This window comes from Triturus cristatus, chromosome 10, assembly GCF_964204655.1.
Source record: "Triturus cristatus chromosome 10, aTriCri1.1, whole genome shotgun sequence".
In the NCBI taxonomy this organism is placed as follows: domain Eukaryota; kingdom Metazoa; phylum Chordata; class Amphibia; order Caudata; family Salamandridae; genus Triturus; species Triturus cristatus.
Window position 1 is genome coordinate 156,403,142 of NC_140593.1, and position 20,411 is coordinate 156,423,552.

The following is a 20,411-nucleotide window of genomic DNA, read 5'->3' on the forward strand; positions in this document are numbered from 1 at the left end:
GTATAGTGATCCTATGGCATCTGTGCATATGGCAACACGTGTCGGTAGCCCCTCCCTCCCGAATGCTACAGGACCTTACTACTGGGGCAGACTCGTGAAATTCTCCTGGCAGGACGTCCGGGGCAGGAAAAGGACTTTGATAGGTTTGTCCTCCACTTTCATTATCCCCAGATGAGGATAGCCTCAGATAATTTCTGTAGGACCTGTCTCACCTGTCAGGCTAGTGGAAAAACAGAAAAAAAGTGGAAGGCTCCCATGAATCCCATATCTGTCATTGGTACCCCCTTTGAAAGGGTAGGCATCATCCTTGTAGGAATCTTGGACCCAAAGACCGCCTTGGAAGGAAGTTTATCCTGGTCTTGGTGGACCATGCTACTGGATACAGAGATTATCCCCCTTAGGTATGTGAATGCACCTGTAGTGGCTAGGGATTCGATGCAGATAATACACCCAGATGGGGTTCCTCTAGGAAGTGGTGTCTGAAAGGGGCACCAACTTTATGTCTGAAGACGTCCATGTGGAAGGAGTGTGGGGTCCCCCACAAGTTCTCCATACCTTACCATCCACAAACCAATGAGCTTGTTGAAAGATTCAAGAAGACCCTGAAAGGCATGATTATGGGCCTGCCTGAGCCCATGAGGCAGAAGTTGGACTTTCTCTTGCCATAACTGATTTTGCCTACAAGGAGTTAGGTTCAGCCATTTGAATTTCTATATGGCCACCCTGTTAGGGGGCCTCTCAGTCTGGTAAAGAGGGGTGGGAGCAAGCTCCCAAGAATTCCCCCCCCCCCCCCGCCCCAGAATGTGGTTTACTACATGCTGATCCTCCGATACCAGAAGGCAAAGTTCTGGAAGAAAGTTTCAGAGAACTTGGAGCGAGCCTGGAAGTCATAAAAGTTTCAAACTGGCCAGAATGTCTGGGTGATTGAGCCAAGGGCCCTACAAGACTGTTGAACTGGGCCCTATGAGGTGATTGAGAAGTGTGAGGCCACCTACTTGGTGGACCTCAAGACCCCCAGAAACCCTTTTACTCCACATCAATCGCCTCAAGCCCTACTATGAGCTGTCCGAGCTCACTATATTGTTGGAGACAGATGGGGAGGAAGAAGAAAGTGAACCTCTCCCTGATGTCCTGTCATCCAAAGAGAAATATGGGGCAGTGTAAGTGGTCACCCTCTCCCCTACACTGGCCACAGGACAGCAGTGGGACTGTCGCCAGCTGCTGTTTTTCCTCATTCCTGGACTTGCACATATGTGTACTCATGAGATTGACATTGGTGACCGCCTGTTTGTCAGCCTGTAAATTTGTTTTTTACAATGTGAGGGCCAGCATCAACGAGGTCTCCAACATGCTGGAATTGGGAGTGATTGAGCACTCTCGAATAGTCCCTAGTCCAGCCCAGAGGTACTGGTACCCACAGCTGCCCCACCAGGCACTGCCCCAGAACTCCGGTTTTGTGTGGACTCCAGAAGCCTCAACTCGGTTACTAAGATTGATGCTAACCTTATTCCCAGAGCCAATGAGCTCATAGATCGGTTAAGGGCTGCCAAGTCTATGAGTACCTTTTGGTTTGACTTCTAGGTACTAGCAGATTACCATAACTGAGGGGGCTAAAGAGAGGTCAGCATTTTCTACCTCAGAGGGCTCCTTCCAGTGTAAGATGATGCTCTTTTGATTGAAGAAGGCCCCTGCCACCTTCTAGAGGTTGATGAACCAGGTCTTAGCTGGGCTAAAGGCCTTCAGTGCTACTTACCTGGACGACATAGCTGTCTTCAGTATTAGCAGTGTGGACCACCTGTTTCACCTCCAGGAAGCACTTCAGGCTCGGCAGGAGGCAGGCCTGACTATTAAGACCAGTAAGTGCCAGATAGATAAGCGTTCTGGGGTGCACTTGGGACATCTTGGGGCAGTAGTAAGGTGCAGCCCTTCCCAGCCAAGATCGAGACCTTCCTGGGAGCCCCCAAAGCGCAGACAGAAGTGAGGGCCTTCTTGGGCCTCACTGGCTATTTATAGGAGGTTTTTCAGGGGATATTGCACAGTTTTTGCCGCCTTGACTGAGCTCACTTCAAAGAAGCAGACCAAGAAGGGGATCTGGACACTGGATTGCCAGAAAGCCTTTGGCACTGTTAAACAGGCCACATGTATAGCCCCTGTACTCAAGGCCCCGGAATTGTTCCAGGAATTCATAGTGTAGATCAATGCTTCAGAACATGGCAAAGGGCCAGTCATATCGCAGCTAAATGAGGAGGGCCTAGATCAACCTGTACCTTTCATCTCGGAGGCTACTTTCCAGGGAACAGCTGTGGAGTGCTATTGAAAGGGAAGCCTTTGCGTGGTCTGGGCATTTGAGAAGTTCAGACCATACTTGTTTGGGACTCACTTCCTGGGTTCAGACAGACCACAGGCCCCCTCAGATGGCTCATGCAGATGAGGGGTGAGAATTCAAAACTGATGAGGTGGCCCATCCCCCCCCCCCTACAGGGAACGGACATTGCGGGGGAACATTGCCTTGGGCCAGAGCACTCCAAAGCTGATGGTCCAAGTTCCTCCGCCTTAATGATGAGAACTCCCATTGAGGTTGGGTAATTATTTCAGCTGGGGGTGATGTGTGTTACACATGTCAGTCTAAGGGCAATCTTCCACCAAACTTCTACCTTTGCCCTCCACTTTTTGCTGAAATCCATTTTTTTGGCTCTAGGACTTTGTGCATTTTACCTCTGCTAACCAGTGCTAAAGTACTTGTGCTCTCTCCCTTAAAAATGGTCAAATTGGCCTACGCCTGATTGGCATATTTAATTTATTAATAAGTTCCTGTAGAGTGGTGTACCGTATACCCAGTGCCTTTAAATGAAATGCTACTTGTGGGCCTGCAGCACTTATTGTGCCACCCACTTAAGTAGCCCCTCAAATCATTTCCCAGTTCTGTAATTGCATTCCTGAATGCAGTTTTAAACTGTCAGTTGTAACTTGCAGGACCACCCCTTGCCAACCTTTAAACTCCCCTTTTAGTGCATATAAGCCACCCCTAAGGTACGACATAGGATGGTGCATTGCCATTAAAAGGCTGGACATTTACTTTTAAGTTTTACATGTCCTGATAATGATAAACTCCTACATTTGTGTTTCACTACTGTGAGGCCTACCTTTCCCATAGGTTAACATTGGGTTGCCTTCTTACATTTAATAAGTGCTAACGTTTGATTGGAAACAGGTGAACATTTCATGTTTGGTGTCTGAGAAATTGTAATCAAAGTTCCTCTTGAATGGTAAAATTGGATTTAAAAATTTTGAAAATACCACTTTTAGAAAGTTGGTATTTTCCTGCCTTATTTGGTGCATGCAGACTGTTCCCGGATCACATGACTGGGTGTAGTTGGCAGTTGCACTTTGTTTATTTCTCTCAGACAACCATACAATAAAGGGATTAGGTGTGCCTGGATAGGCCATCAGCTGGCAGAATGGGGGGCGGGCGGAGCTCTGCACACCCCACTTACAACTGTATAGGCTGTGATCTGCCTTCATACAAAGGACTTGTCACCCCTGCATTGTCCATGCAGACTGCCCACTGCCAGGAGCCAGAGCAAGGGGAAACAGGAAACGTCCAGCTCTTCAAAGGGGATTTCTCTTAAAACTTCTACTTGAATAAAGACACCAAGTATCAAAATAAGACCATCAGATCCACTCTCCAGTTCACTTTCTGCACCCGAGTAAGGACTGCCTGCTGCTGTGGCCTGTTGTGTACCCCACAGGACTGCTTTGCTGCCTTCCTTGAACCCTCAGAGGCTTGCCCTGCTGCTTGAGCCCTGTTTACTCACCTGAACCCAGATTATAAGAGTGACTCCAAGGGCTAGTTGGCTGGCATCCTGCTTAGAACCTCTGGGATAGTAAAGGCTCCAACCATCATGGACCCACACCTGGACCCAGCTTGCACGAGTCCTACCCCCCTTCCCCCCCCCCCCCACCCTCTCCCCTTGACCTCTCCCCAAGTGGTGCTTCTCCAATCCTGGCTCCTTGGTGGTGCTGCTACAGGTGCCCAGGAAGCAAAAGCCAAAATGTGGGACTTAGAAACTTTTTGCCTTAAAAACTACTATGAGAACTGAGGGGAGACCGGGACTAACCTGCTTATTTATCCGAACAAGGTGCATCGATGGTCGGCTTGACTTTGCAGTAGCTCACACTACCTTCTCCGCAGCAGCAGCAAAATCTGTTCAGCGGTCCTTCAGGGGTATTGTAGTTCATGGAACTCATCAACTACAAACTCCTGCTGGAGATTTTCAGCTCCCAATAGAGGCCAAGCGTTGAAATCTTCACTGTGAATTAGGGCCAGATGTACGACCCGTGTTTGCGCACGCAAAAACCTACATGGCCATGTACAAACACTATTTTGCGACTTGCAAAAAATTGCAACTCGCAAAATAGTGTTTTGCGACTTGCTATTAGGAAGGGGCATTCCCTTCCTACTAGCGAGTCTCTAGGCATGTATGAATTTTTTGCAACCACAATTGCGGTCGCAAAATACTTGCAATTTACCGCCCTCTTCAAGAGGGTGGTAACGGAGTCCCCAGAGGACCTCTTGCTCTTTGTGACTGGCTCTAAAAATATGCCTGCCCTTAAAAAATTTAACTAAAACGTTTCTTTTTTTTTTCTTGCATCCCATTTTTCTTTAAGGAAAACGGGCTGCCTTTATATTTTAAAAACTGATTTATTGACCAGCAGTCCCAGAGATGGAGGTCTGCTGAGCCCAGCAGGCCACCATCCCTGGGAGGGCCAGCCATTCCCAATGGGGTCGCAAATTGCGAGTGGCTCATTAATATTCATGAGCCTCGAATTTTGCGACCCTATTGGGAATTGCAATCTGTGTCTCTGACACTGTTGTACATTCCAAATTGCGACTCACAATTTGCTACTTGCAATTGAGTGCAAATTGCGAGTTGTAATTTGGAATGGTCATACATCTGGCCCTTAGTCTGTTTATTTTTTACGTTGAAAATCTCCAGCATAACAAAAGGCGTCAATACGATCGTGGCGGATGGGATAATCTGTCACAAACGTGACGGATATCCCATCTGCCATATTACAAGTTCTATAGGATATAATGGAACTCGTAATAAGGAGGATGATATATCCACCATGTTTGTATCCCAAACTCCAAGATCGGAATCAGGCCCAAAGTCCGAACATAGAAATCTTCATCACAACATTGTCCAGCGGTTCCCTCACGATTACACCTCCTCACACTGCCTGCAGCCTTTATTTTTGCAGAACATTTTCCTCAAAATGTCTTCTAAGTCCAAATCGGACTCTGAGCCCAATCGGACTCGTGCTCTATCGCAGTTGGCCATATTTTTCATCTTTGACCCAGTCTCAGGCGACTAGATGTTCTCGCTTGGTGCTTTGATCTTTTAGGTGCTAGTTTTTACATTACACTTTATAAATGTATATCTCTAGTTCTACTGATTGGTTTTGTTTTGTTTTTCATGTCAAAGTTTATTAAAATATACTCTATTTTTCTAGATTAATGTTGGATTTTTCTTGTGTTGAGTTTTCACTTATTGATATTTTGGTACTTTACACATTACCTCAAAGTAAAGCCTGACTTCTTTTTGTGCTGAGTTACCAGAGGGCTGAGCACAGGTTAATTTAGTAACTTTTTGTGGTTCACCCTCACAGTGATTGTGGCTGCTACTTGAAAAGGGTGAACATGCCAGTCAGCCAACAACCCAGTTTATCACATAGGTTTAATAAAATAACTAGATCTGTCTTTCAAAGAACTGCCACAGTCCAGTTACATAGTAATGTCATGCTCTGTAATGCTATGATCCAAAGCAGGCAATAGTCTTTCAACTTATTCTCACTGACTCTTTTTTTTATTAGATTGACCGAGAGTATATTGTGCAAAGAGCTTTAACTTCAGTTGGATTCCCAGTGCCTAGACCCTTACTGTACTGTGAGGATACAAGTATCATCGGAACAGAGTTCTACATCATGGAGCACGTACAGGTAAGTTTGTCAAGACAAATTGGAATAGTTTCTAGGTGGCCATCAAAATAATATGCGTGCTAACTCTTTCTTTGTCTTTTGCACTGTAGTTATCGCTCTTAATCAACCCCTCTCTCTCTGACTCTCTTACCACCACTGTTCCTGTATTGCTCTTTTTCTGTTTTTGCTTCATCTTTCTCATTCTTTCTCAATTTTGCAGATTATTTTTTCTTTCTCTCATGCTTTCTCGCTCCTCCTCGTTTTCTCTATTTATAATTGAATGTTCATGCCAATAAAGCTTAGTATCTCGCTTTGCAGCCACATAGGAGGCATATTTCCCTTTGTTAGGAAGAGCCAGCTTTCAGTTCTTTCTTGCCTTTTTTTTTTTACCTTGGCCTTGTACCAATGCAGTGTTCCGAACCCTGGTTCACCATGTGCCTTCTTTAACTGGTAGATGTGGCTCCTTCAAATGGCATATAATAGGAGCTAATAACCTTGGTATCAGTAAGGCTACATGGTGTCGTGTGTGTGATCTTGAAACCAAGGTAGCCATATTCCTCACAGATTAGCACTTGGAGATAAAAGCCACCAATGGTGCGTAATGCATGATTCAGACCATGTTTGTTTCTTTATCTCATGGTAATATCTAGGTCCTTGAAGTAGAATCAACATATTACATGTGTTGGCTGTTAACACATACCTGATGACCTGTGAGTGTTTGTAGTGTAAAAGTTACATTTCACCAATGTATCAATACAATAAGAATTTCAATACTCTCATAACTACTCCTTTATCAAAGGTGTTAAATTGAAGATTCAAATCTTGTTGATTTTATCTGAGAAGAGCTATGGCATGTTAAGATTTTAGTACTTTTTTGAGAGGTCTGCACCTGCAATCTAAATGTCAATAACTCTAGTTGACCCCCTTTTCAATTTCTTGTTTTTTAATGTGGCTAATAGACCCTTCTCACTCTTTGTAGGATTTGCTTCTTTTCACAATTTCTTGCTACTGATTTTGACCTGCATGCATTCTTACTAAGTGCATGTTACAGAAGGCTAACTACATCTGTTGAAAGCTTTCTTTCTTAGATGAGTCGCACTAATATCTTCTTATTTGGGTACCCCTGCCTTGGTTAGCAACTTCCAAGGCTCTTTCATGATAGTTGAATACTTGTTGTCATTCTTTTATTTTAGCTTCAATTTATAAAAATAACAATATATCCTTTAGTTGGCACCTACTGGGAGAACTCTTACTCGTTCACTCACCTAAATCACACAACCAATCATGGGGGATACAGTACCAATTTGAAAAAAGTGTGCCAGTACACAAGAAAAATATTGGAAAAGTGATGTATCAATTTATTAAAAGCATATAAAACAATTGTAGCAAGTTAATCATACATAGTATATTTATGTTCAAAATCAAACACCACACCATAAATAAACAAACACAATAACAAAGACAATTAGACGAGTATTAAAAAGTCACTACACTTTGTCATAAAGTGACCATATCCGTATGAGGTAACGTTGGGGCTGGACCCTGATGTACAAAAGACAATCAATATCTCGTGTGGCAGCCCACTGTGCAGATAATGGATCTATGGCGTTAACACGTTTTGATGGTATTATCTTGATTTGAACCATCTTTATCAAGACTAAAGATATTACTCTCTGATGGTATCTCCAATTAAAAACATACAATTATTATACATAGACAATCACTAAAATGGGCAATACAAACATCACATTTCAATCATGTGATTAAGCTGTTAAATTATTAAAATGTACATCTAAAACTACACCAAGTTGATTACAAAGTTTGTGACATCACTGCTTTAACAAGTACCTCCAACTCCCTTCATAGGTATCACATAACACATTCATAAATTCACACTCTGTTCCACCCAATTGGCAGAACACTACGAACCCATACATGAGTGGGCATTTTCTCACCTTAAAAAGTAGCTTGACCAAAGTGCATAATTCACTTCTATCCTGAAACTCCTTGTCAGGGAATATAAAATGCTTTTCCCAACACCAGAGAATTTTTTTAAAAACGCCTAAATGAAGACCAGAAACGGTGTCTCAGAACCAACATATAGCATCTTATTATGCCTCTTATTTCCTAATTCGATGTTAGAGGCCCTAGTCACTTGTAAATAAGATCCTATCTCACCTTGTGTAAGGATCAATACGAAATTCAGATTTTAACAGCTAGCCTCACTGTCCTTCTTTCATCGTAGAATCTAAAACCAGGGGGGATATTGTACTGTTTCTAAAGGAACTCCCAAAAGGTCTAGTCTTGCCAGAATGATACAAATATCAACATATCTCCAGCAGCAATAGGGGTAACCTCCAATGTTGGTATAATGCTGCCTACGTGGTCCTGAATTATATATCACAGGGTTCTTCATTTGATGGGGTCTGCAGGAAATAATAAAAACAGAACTCAGTTAGTTAGGAGTACCCTTCACTTAATAGAGCCTAATCAAAGAATATCTTGCATATGTTCAGGACTCCAATTTTAGGGGGGCTAGCCCTATCTAGCCATACTAATCTAGACCTATTCCTATACACCCCCACAAAATAAACTTCCAGTTACTCTTAAATGGCCACTCTATAGTGCACTAAGATACATTTTTTTACTCAAAGAAGGATTTACTGGGGACAACCTACCCACATATTGAGCAGAGAGATAGAATATCAGAACTCTAACCACAATTCTAACAACAGCCCATTTTGTTACGGTAAAAGTTGTTTTAGAACAAGTATTATCTCTACTCCTGGCAACAATAATCTATTGCTCTAGAAGTGCCTCAATCAATACCTTAAATCCTTAAGTATCGTGGCCCCACTCTGCATTCATCTGCTGTTGTTTCTCAATAGACACCGAGCCTGCATGTGACCTGGCTTTTTATATAGCCTGCCTTGTTGAAACTAGGTCAAGAGGCGGGCCAACCAATAATTTGACCACACCCCCAAGGAGAAAATATATCTAGCGCGAGGAAGACCGCAAAAGTAGTTTGGCAATCTTGGAATGGTCAAAAGTACTATCTGCTCGGTTCAGGAAACTTTGACTAAGTTTGCACTTACAATTGTCCTTTACAAAAAATGTATATTATATTCAGCGGCTTCTGTATTTTCGAGGCAGGTCAACCATTAACCCGACCACACCCCCAGAGAGAATATTTGTCTGGCGCGAACCAGATCGCGGAAGTAGTTCGCCCATCTTAGAATGGTTAAAAACAATGGTTGCCTGAGCTTGCCCTGTCAGACACTGACAGGTCTACGAAGGAACTGTTCATCAATTGATGACTTTAACATACACTCTGATGTTCTCAAAAAGAAACTGAAAGATGGAAGATATCCCAAGAAAATGATTAACCATTCATAAATACGTGCGAGATATGATTGTGACTACATGCTGGATATGACCAGAAATAGGAAAATCAATGACAATCATGACAAATTAGTTTTTGTCAGTCAATTTTCTGGCATGAGCAATCAGATTAAAAATATTATGAACAGGACCTGAAAGATTTTAAATGATGGTCAGGATATGCAGGTACAGAAACCTCTCTATATGCATTTAGACAAAACAATAATATATGGAATTCCCTGGTTAACATGTATAGATCAGTGTCAAAGTGCAAGTGCTCCCTGGGTAAATTGTTATTGTGATTGGTTAGCCATGATTGGTATATTTGTTTTACCAGTAGGTCCCAAGTACAGTGCACTGAGTGTGCCAGGGCTGGTAATTCAAATGCTAATAGTGGGCTTGCAGCACAGATTGTGCCACCCACATGAGTAGTCCCAAAGAGATGTCTCAGGCCTGCCACTGCAGTGCCTGTGCGCAGTTTACCTGCCATGTCATCCTGGCCAGTGTACCCACTTGCCAGGCCTTACCACTTACCCACATAGGACACCCCTATGGTAGGCCCAAGGTACCCCCCCCCCCCCCCGGGCAGGGTGCAGTGTATGTGAAAGGTAGGACATGTACTAGTGTGTGTAACCTGTCCTGATAGTGAAATACTACCTACTACCAATTTCGTTTTCCACTATTCAAAGGCTATCTTGCCCAGAGGTCAGAATGGGTAATGATGTGTAACATGTTTACCTGCATATCGTCACATAGGAGTGAGATGGAAAATTAGAGTCTGGTATCCCTGAACTCAGAATTTAATAACACATCTTTTAGTAAAGATGTTTTTTAAATTCTGTGCTTGAAAATAGCACTTTTAGAAAGTGGCTATTTTCTTGTTAAACCTTTCTCTGTGCCTCTGCCTGTTTGTGGATTGACTGACTGGTTTGAGAGTGACTAGGGCTGGGGTGGCTCCAGGAGTCTGGGTGAGTCCACACTAGGCTGAATAGATCGATCTGCATTTGGAGTGGTGGGAGGAGTAGCACCTGGGCCTGAATAGGGCTGTGTCTGTCTTCCACAATGCTGGCTCCACCTCCTGTAGTGCATCTGATGAACCTGGCCCACACTGACAAAGGAAGAAGTTGTGCACTGGCAGAGTGCACCCAGAACTGGTTTGGACTGGGTCCAGGACCCCTCACACATAGAGAACAAAGACTTTTGGGGTATAAAAGTAAGAGCTGAAACCCCTGAACTTTAGATCATCCTGGAATTCAAGAGGAACCTTTGCCGAGGAGAAGAGCTGGAGAAAACTGAAGAGAAGGACTGCCCTTGCTGTGTGTTGTTGGGCTATCTGCAGTTGCTATTCTGCCAAGGAAAGGAGAAGGACTTTGCTGAGTGCTGTGTCCCCTGCTTGAAGAGCTCTCTAAGGGCCTGAGGAGAGCTGGCCTCCTGTTTTGAAGTCCCTGGAACAAAAGGACTTCACCCCCAGCTCTTCCTGAACTCTGCTGTGTGAGGTCTGACCTGCCTAGAGTGCTTGATCCAGTTGTGGGGCCTCTGGAGGTTGTTGTTTGCTGTTTTGGGAGCTGGAAGAAGAAAAAAAGTGAAAAGATCTGCAAAACCCATCGCATCGCTCTTCTTGGGGCACACTTCACTGGCGCATCTTGACGGCACAAGAAGATTCCCGTCGCATTGCCTGCCGCTGCAAAGACCATCGCAGCGGCTTTCGCCGCTGCAAGAATTGACGCATTGAGGGGTTGCGGCTGAAGAGGACGGACGCCGCCCATCGCCGCCGCATTGATCGCAGTTGCATCCCGAAGATCCCCGCATCGTACCTGTGCGAGATGATTTCCTGAGGCATCACCTACAAACCAGAACCAGCACGAAGACTCCACGCATCCCTCCCCCTACAGACCAGACTCGACGCAACACGTCCGCTGCGTGCAGCGGTGCTGTCTCATTGCCTCCCCAGTGTCTCAGGAATGAAGCATATATTCCTTTTCTGACGCCGTAGCGGTTTTGCTTGGAAACCTTTGTTGCAGCGCACTGGATCGTCGCAACGCATCAAGGTACCATTTTGTCACCTCGCATCGAGGTGCCATCTTGTCGCATCACCGGAGCGCAAGAAGACTTGCCTTCTCTGTGACCCCTTTGTTTGCTTTGCATTACGCATCTCCATGTACTTTGGTGCGAAGTCACGCATCCATAGATTTCTATGGTACTAGTCCTTGAACTCTTTAAAGTCCTATTTTTACCTATGTGTGTTGGATTTCTTGTTTTGGTCTTGTGTAGTTTAGATAAAAATACTTCATTTTTGTAAACTGGTATGGTGTCCATTTGTGGTGTTTTCACTATTACTGTGAGTGTTAGTACAAATACTTTACACATTGCCTTTGGGCTAAGCCTGTCTGCTCGTGCCAAGCTACCAAGGGGGTGAGCCGGGTTTATCTAAAGTGTGTATCCCCCTTACCCTTACTAGAAGCCAGGGCCCCTATTTGATCAAAGGTACCTACCTCTGCCAACTAGAGACCCCCAGTTCTAACATTGGTGGTCAGCGGTGAGGATTTGAACTTGTATTTGTACTTGACCCACAGTGACTGGTGTACATCACTAGATTAGTGCAGACCACTACACAACCACATTCTGTGTTTTGTTTTTGGTTCTATTTTTGAGTAACCCTTAAAAGGCATCATTTCTCAGAATGGGAAAGCAGCAAGTAAGAAGGCAGAATTGGAGTTTCACATTGAGGATTTGTATTCCTACAAAGTAGAGCAGCTCAAACAATTTTGCAAAGATATTGGATGTCCCATGAGGAGCAGCTCTAGGAAGGATGAGCTGCAGAGAGCCTTGAAGGCCTGGTGGGAGGCCAAAGAGTCAGAGGAGGCAGATGCTGTAAATGGAGGGGGGAATGAGCACAGGGATGGTTTTAGATCCCAAGATCTACCAGTGAGCAGACCAGCCTACAGGGCTGGCAGCAACCATTCTAGTAGAGGCTTCTCCCCAGAGGAGTTACAGGAGAACCAAAGGGTGAGACATCATGAGTTGGAAGTCATGAGGCTCAAGATGAAGCAATTGGAAATGGAAAAAGAAATCCAGAACAGGGCAGAGGAGAGTAAGAGTGCACGTGCCTTGGAAGAAAAGAAATTGCTTTTGGCTCATGAGTTGAGCATGCGGGAACTGGACATTAAGGCCAAACAAGCGAAGTCCAGTTCAAGTGGTGGCAGCGCACAGCCAGTGCAAGGGGGTAAGGTGTAAATACCCAAGGATTTGGTACAGAATTATCAGAGGGGTGAGGATATCTATGCCTGGTTTACATCCTATGAAATTGCATTGAAAATGAATGAGGTGCCTGAGAAGAATTGGGGGGCGGGCCTACGGAAACACTTTGAGGCTTCTGGGAGGGAGGTTCTATCGCCATTAGAGTTGGCAGGTACCCTGACTTACCCCAATATGAAGGAGGCCCTTTGCCTCGGGTATGAATTCACTCTAGAACAGTAAAGACAGCAGTTTAGGGACTTCAAGAAGATGGAGTCCAGTACTTGGTTTGAGTGTGTGAATATGTACACGCGTGCACTAGAAGGTTGGATAAAGGGCAGCAAAGTAACTGATTATAAGGGGTTGTGCCATTTAATTAGTTGGGAGCACTTGAGTAGTCTGTGTGTTCCAGAGCTGCGCCAGCATCTTTTAGACACTAAGCTAACTGATCCCAGTGAGCCTGCTAAGAAAGCTGACCGCTGGACCAGCATTAGGGTCCACATGGGGATTGTGGGTACCACAGCCGAAGGTGTGCAGGGTCCCCAGCAGAAGAGTGGGGGGGGGACAAGGGTAACCAAAAGGAGTTCTCTCAAGGGTCCCAAAACAGTTCCCAGGAAAAGGAGTTCCAGGCCTATGACGGCCTGGCCCCCTACGGGCAGGCATGACAACCGGGGTCCCCCAAGTGTTTCTCATGTGGTGAGATGGGCCACATTGCCCCTAGGTGCCCCAAGAAATCCCAAGCACCCACTGGTGCTCAGACACCAGGTTTAGGGAGTGTAGCTTTGGGGAGGAATTATTTTCCAGTGAAGGGGAGGAGCAAGCAGTTATGACCCTTGTCTCTTTAGGAGACAGAGAGATGGTCCAGGAAACCTACCTACCTAAGCACTAAAAAAAATACAGGCAGGGCAAAAAACTATGTAACCACACCCAACATGTTCCATAAACTCCGAGAGAAGTGGCAAGTAGACCTTGGGCACATTGAAGACGATGACTGGCAGGCGGCACTAATCTCCCCCTTAGAGGCGGCCATCACCCTTCACTACCGACTTATCCAACTCAAGATTTTACATAGATCTTACCTGACCGGACTAACCCTAGCGCGAATAGGTTCAAGGACAAGCGCACTTTGCCTTCGGGCTGCCAACAAGACGCAACCTTTTATCATATGATCTGGGACTGTCCGGGGATGCAACCGATATGGGAAGGGGCCACGGTTCACATTCAAAACGCCCTGGGGAAAGAGATTGCCCTTGCGCCACGTTTGGGGCTCCTTAACATGTGGGACCAGACGGACTTAACGGAGGTTGAACAACAAATGACAACACTGGGATACACTTTAGTTAAACAGGAGATTGCGAAGAGATGGGGGGGGGTAGCGGATAGACCTTCACTCAGACTGTGGATTAGAGAATATGACAAATGCATGATAGCAGAAAAAGAGGTATTTACAGCAAGAGGATGTCCCAAGAAATGAGACCAGAAATGGGGCAAATGGAACGCTTACCGGGGGGGGGGGACTTGTGTGTTTGCCCTACAGTAGAAATGGAAATGCAGCGTAATGGAGACCGACACATGAGTCAACCGTGATTGTAAATGTAATTTCTTGCCTACTCGCTTTGTTGTACCATGTAAACTGCCATAATGCCGATTGGAATCTGTATTTGACCACTATTATTGTGAAATTAATAAACCTCAACAACAACAAAAATTACAGGCAGTGGGTGACCATCAATGGGAGGAGGGTGGAGGCTCTGAGAGACACCGGAGCCAGCGTGACATCTGTTTGGTGTCAGTGGGTGTCTGAGGAGCAGGTCATTCCCAATGCACTTCACCCTGTAGTTGCAGCAGACAACTCTGTGCGCCTCTGCAAGGTGGCACTAGTTCCCTTTGAGTGGGGGGGGCTCTCAGGTTCCTTGATGGTCATTGTTAGTCCATCCATGCCTGTAGACTGTCTGCTAGGAATTGACCTGGAGAGTTCCCCATGGAGGGAGGTGGAACGCCAGGCTCATTTGAAGATGTTGGGTTTGCCTGAGTGGGTCTGTGTGACCACTCGGTCAATGGCAACCAGTAAGGGCAATCAAGCAGACCTGGAGCCTAAAACAGTCGCCCAGGTGCCTGCCAGGAAGAAAAGGGGCAGGGGCGTGGGAAACCAGCCCTAGCCATTCCCACTGTCCAGTAGGAAGCAGAACCTGAGGGGGATGCCCTGGAACCTACAGGGGAACAGGTGGCCTAACTGGGAGACCTGCCTGAGCTGACCCATTGGCAGTAGGAAGGGGTCCCTCTAGGGAGGAGTTCTGCAAGGTGCAGATGGAATGCCCTTCTCTCATTGGTCTGCGGCAACAGGCTGCAGATCAGGCAGCAGGTGGCGAGTCCAAAGATCTCCTCATTTACTGGGAAGATGGATAACTTTACAGTGAGCCTAAGGTCGCTGAGCCTGGTGCAGCCGGTGTGCTGGTGGTACCTGAGCGCTTCAGGACCTTCCTACTGGGTCTGGCTCATGACGTGCCTCTCTCAGGACCTTTGGGGTGCAACAAGACCTTTCAGACGCTTGCCACCCACTTTTACTGGCCCCAAATGCGGTAGCACGTCCATACACACTGCAGGATCTGCCAGACTTGCCATGTAAGTGGCAAGAGTGGAGGGGAGTGTAAGACTCCCCTCCAACCCTTTCCTGTGATGAGAACCCCTTTTGAGCGGGTGGGCATTGATATGATGGGGCCACTGGAACCCAAGACAGCCTTAGGCAACAAGTTTATCTTGGTCTTGGTGGACCATGCCACCAGGTACCCGAAAGCTGTCCCTCTCAGGACAATCACAGCCCCTGTGGTGGGCCGTGCATTGATGGGGATCTTTTCCCATGTGGGGTTCCCCAGAGAGGTTGTCTCCGACCGGGGTACCAACTTCATCTCGAAGTACATGATTTCTTTGTGGGGGGAGTGTGGGGAAACGTATAAGTTCACCACACCTTACTATCCTCAAGGGAATGGGTTGGTTGAAAGATTTAACCGAACCCTGAAAGGCATGATAATGGGCCTTGCGGAGCCCATGAGACGGAAGTGGGGCGTCTTTTTGCCATGCCTGTTTGCGTATAGGGAGGTACCTCAGAAGTCCTTAGGGTTCAGTCCCTTTGAGCTCCTGTACGGTCACCCTGTGAGGGCACCTCTGAGTCTGGTGAAGGAGGGTTGGGAGAAGTGCCCAGGTAAGAACCCCCCCCCCCCAGGATGTGTTCAGCTATATGCTGGCCTTCCACAACCAGATTCAACGCTTCAGGAAACTCGCTTAGGTGAACCTGGAAGCTAGCCAGGAAGAAATTAAAAGATGGTACAACTAGAATACCACTCTGGTTGAATTTCAACCTGGGCAGAAGGTGTGGGTGATGGTGCCATGTGCACCCCAAGACAAGTGGACTGGGCCACATGAGGTGGTGTAGCGCAAGAGTGATGTAACCTATCTGGTTGACTTGCAGTCTCCCAGGAACACTTTAAGGGTCCTACATGTGAACGGCCTCAAACCACACTTTGAGAGGTCTGATGTGACAATGCTCCTTGCTAGAGATGATGGGATGGAGGAGGAAAGTGAACCTCTTCCTGACCTCCTGTGAGCAAAAGAGCAGGATGGATCAGTGGATTGGGTGAACCTCTCGCCTACCCTAACCCCAGAACAGCAGAGGGACTGTCGCCATGTTTTGGGTCAGTTCGCCTCCCTGTTCTCCCGGACACCAGGAGTCACTGATTGTTGCGTCCGTGATGTGGACACTGGGGACAGTCTACCTGTGAAACAGAAATTTTACAGGGTAGCTGACAAGGTCAGGGCCAGCATCAAGGAAGAAGTTTCTAAGATGTTGGCTCTAGGGGTAATTGAGCGCTTCAGCAGCCCATGGGCTAGCCCAGTGGTCTTGGTACCAAAAGCTGCTGCAGAACTCCGGTTTTGAGTGGACTACCGTGGGCTCAATGTGGTCACCAAGACTGACGCACACCCCATCCCCAGAGCTGATGAGCTCATGGATCAGTTGGGTGCTGCCCAGTACCTCAGTACGTTTGATTTAACGTCTGGGTACTGGCAGATTGCCTTAACTGAGGGAGCCAAAGAGGTCAGCGTTTTCAACACCAGAGGGGCACTTCCAGTTGCGTGTCATGCCCTTTGGGTTGAACGCCCCTACCACCTTCCAGAGACTGGTCAACTGGTTACTGTCCGGGCTGGAAGAATTCAGCACCGCTTACCTGGATGACCTTGCTGTGTTCAGCTCCAGTTGGGAAGAATATTTGCAACACCTCTGTGAAGTTTTGAAGGCTCTGCAAAGGGCAGGCCTCACTATCAAGCCAGTAAGTGCCAGATAGTGAAGGAATCGGTGGTGTACTTGGGACACAAGGTACGGAGCGTCCAGGTGGCACCCCTACAAGCAAAGATTGATACCATTCTGGCTTGGGAGCCCCCCAATACCCAGACAAAGTTGAGAGCCTTATTAGGTCTCACCGGTTATTACAGACGATTTGTCAAGGGGTATGGCACCATTGTTGCCCCCTTGACAGAGCTGACTTCAAGGAAGCAGCCCAGGAAGGTGATCTGGACCGATGCCTGCCAGACCGCGTTTGATGCCCTGAAAGCTGCCTTGTGCACGGCACCCGATTTCTCCAGAGTTTGTGGTGCAGAAAGATGCTTCAGAGCATGGAGTGGGAGCAGTACTTTCACAATTGAACGACGAGGACTTGGACCAACCCGTAGCTTTCATTAGCAGGAGGCTACTTCCCAGGGAACAGAGGTGGAGTGCAATTTAATTGGAAGCTTTTGCCGTGGTCTGGGCACTGAAGAAGTTAAGGCCCTACTTGTTTGGGACTCACTTCCGGGTTCAGACAGACCACAGGCCCCTCAGATGGTTAATGCAGATGAGGGGGGAGAACCCAAAACTGTTGAGGTGGTCTATCTCCCTACGGGGAATGGACTTTACGGTGGAACACCGCCTTGGTACAGAACACACCAATGCTGATGGTCTGTCCAGGTTCTTCCGCCTTAGTGATGAGAACACCCAGGAGGGTGGGTAGTTCTCTCTACTTTTCAGCTGAAGGAGACACATGTCAGACCTGGCATTTGTGGCGTGGTTTCCCCTGACTTTTTGGCCTCTCCCTCCTGTATTTTTGACACTGTGCTGGATTTCGTTTTTGCTGGTTTAGATGCTTTGGGCACTTTGCCACTGCTGATCAGTGTCAAAGTGCAAGTGCTCCCTGGGTAAATTGTTATTGTGATTGGTTATTCGTGATTGATATATTTGTTTTACCAGTAGGTCCCTAGTACAGTGCACTGAGTGTGCCTGGGCTGGTAATTCAAATGCTACTAGTCTGCTTGCAGCACTGATTGTGCCACCCACATGAGTAGCCCCAAAGAGATGTCTCAGGCCTGCCACTGCAGTGCCTGTGTGCAGTTTTTGTAACTGCCATGTCGTCCTGGCCAGTGTACCCACTTGCCAGGCCTTACCCTTCCCTTTTCTTACACATTCGACACCCCTATGGTGGGCCCAAGGTACCCCCCTGGGCATGGGGTAGTGTATGTAAAAGGTAGGACATGTACTAGTCTGTGTAACATGTCCTGATAGTGAAATACTCCCAATTTCGTTTTTCACTATTGACAGGTAATCTTCCCCATAGGCCAGAATGGGGAATGCTGTGTAACATGTTTACCTGCATATCGTCCCATAGGAGTGAGATGGAAAATTGGAGTCTGGTATCCCTGAACTCAGAATTTAATAACACATCTTTTAGTAAAGCTGGTTTTTAAATTCTGTCCTTGAAAATAGCACTTTTAGAAAGTGGCTATTTTCTTGTTAAACCTTTCTGTGTGCCACTGCCTGTTTGTGGATTGACTGACTGGTTTGAGAGTGACGGGGCTGGGGTGGCTCCAGGAGTCTGGGTGAGTCAGCACTAGGCTGAATAGACCTATCTGCATTTGGAGTGGTGGGAGGAGTAGCACCTGGGCCTGAATAGGGCTGTGCCTGCCTTCCACAATGCTGGCTCCACCTCCTGTGGTGCATCTGATGACCCTGGCCCACACTGACAAAGGAAGAAGTTGTGCACTGGCAGAGTGCACCCAGAACTGGTTTGGACTGGGTCCAGGACCCCTCACACATAGAAAACAAAGACTTTTGGGGTATAAAAGTAAGAGCTGAAACCCCTGAACTTCAGATCATCCTGGAATTCAAGGGGAACCTTTGCCAAGGAGAAGAGCTGGAGAAAACTGAAGAGAATGACTGCCCTTGCTGTGTGTTCTTGGGCTAACCTGCAGTTGCTATTCTGCCAAGGAAAGGAGAAGGACTTTTCTGAGTGCTGTCCCCTGCTTGAAGAGCTTTCCAAGGGCCCGAGGAGAGCTGGCCTCCTGTTTTGAAGTCCCAGGAACAAAAGGACTTCACCCCCAGTTCCCCCTGAACTCTGGAGGTTGTTGCTTGCTGTTTTGGGAGCTGGAAGAAGAAGCGTGAAAAGATCTGCAAAACCCATCGCATCTCTCCTGTTGCGGCGCGTTTCACCAGCACATCTCGACGGCGCAAGAAGATTCCCGTCGCATTGCCTGTGACTGCGAAGACCGTCTTAGCACCTGTTGCCGCTGCAAGAATCGACGCATCGAGGGGTTGCGGCTGAAGAGGACTGATGCCGAGCTGCGCATTGCCGCCGCATCGATCACAGTTGCATCCCAAAGATCCCCGCATCGTACCTGTGCAAGACGTTTTCCCGACGCATCACCTACAAACCAGAACCAGCACGAAGACTGGACGCATCCCTCCCCCCTACAGACAAGACTCGACGCAACCCGTCCGCTGCATGCAGCGGGGCTGTCGCATCTCCTCCCCAGGGTCTCAGGAGTGACAAATCTTTGTTTTCCGACGCCGTATCTGTTTGGCTTGGGAACTTTTGTTGCATTGCACCGGATCGTCACAATGCATCAAGGTGCCATTTTTCACGTCGCATCGTCACCGGAGCGCAGGAAGACTCAACGCATTGCCTTCTCTTTGACCCCTTTGTTTGCTTTGCTTTGCGCATCTCCAGGTTCTTTGGTGCTAAGTCACGCATCCATAGATTTTTATGGTACAAGTTCTTGAACTCTTTTTAAAGTCATATTTTTAGCTGTGTATGTTGGATTTTTTTTGTCGTTTTTGTCTTGTGTAGTTTAGATAAGAAAAATAAAGTATTTTTAACTGGTGTGGTGTCCATTTGTGGTGTTTTTCGCTGTTACTGTGAGTGTTGGTACAAATACTTTACACATTGCCTTTGGGATAAGCCTGTCTGCTCATGCCAAGCTACCAAGGGGATGAGCAGGGGTTATCTAAAGTGTGTATCTCCCTTACCCTGACTAGAAGCAAGGGTCCCTATTTGGTCAAAGGTACCTACCTCTGCCAACTAGAGACCCCCAGTTCGAACACCGCTGATTAGAATATTTCGTTTTTGAAAAGGACACTTAAGTGCAAGCTTGGATAAAGTTCCCTCAACCAAGTATTTTTGACCATTCCAAGATGGTCGAACTACTTTCACGGTCTTCCTCGTGTTAGCAGTTTAATGGTTGACCTGCCTCCTGATTCAACAATGTAGGCAGTAAAGGTTTTGCATGAAAATACAGAAGCCGCTGACTATAATATATATTTTTTGTAAAGGACACTTGTAAGTGCAAGCTTAGACAAAGTTCCCTGAACCGAGCAGATAGTACTTTTGTCCATTCCAAGATGGCTGAACTTCTTTTGTGGTCTTCCTTGCGTTAGATATATTTTCTCCTTGGGGGTCTGGTCGAATTATTGGTTAGCCCGCCTCTTGACCTAGTTTCAACAAGGTATAAAAAGCCAG

The 20,411-nt window shown here is 46.7% G+C and overlaps 1 protein-coding gene across 4 annotated transcripts in view; it reads left to right on the forward strand.

The window, feature by feature from the left end:
* The window catches only part of LOC146789127 (acyl-CoA dehydrogenase family member 11-like), a 286,543-nt gene that overhangs the window by 163,433 nt on the left and 102,699 nt on the right, over positions 1–20,411 (forward strand). For all 4 annotated transcript variants that reach the window (XR_014969747.1, XM_085630012.1, XM_085630011.1 and 1 more), the window contains exon 3: positions 5,875–6,000. Coding sequence is in view for 3 of the 4 variants with exons in the window: in XM_085630012.1 (XP_085486138.1) it covers positions 5,875–6,000 (126 nt within the window). In the remaining variant the exon portion in view is untranslated. The remainder of the gene's footprint in view (positions 1–5,874; positions 6,001–20,411) is intronic.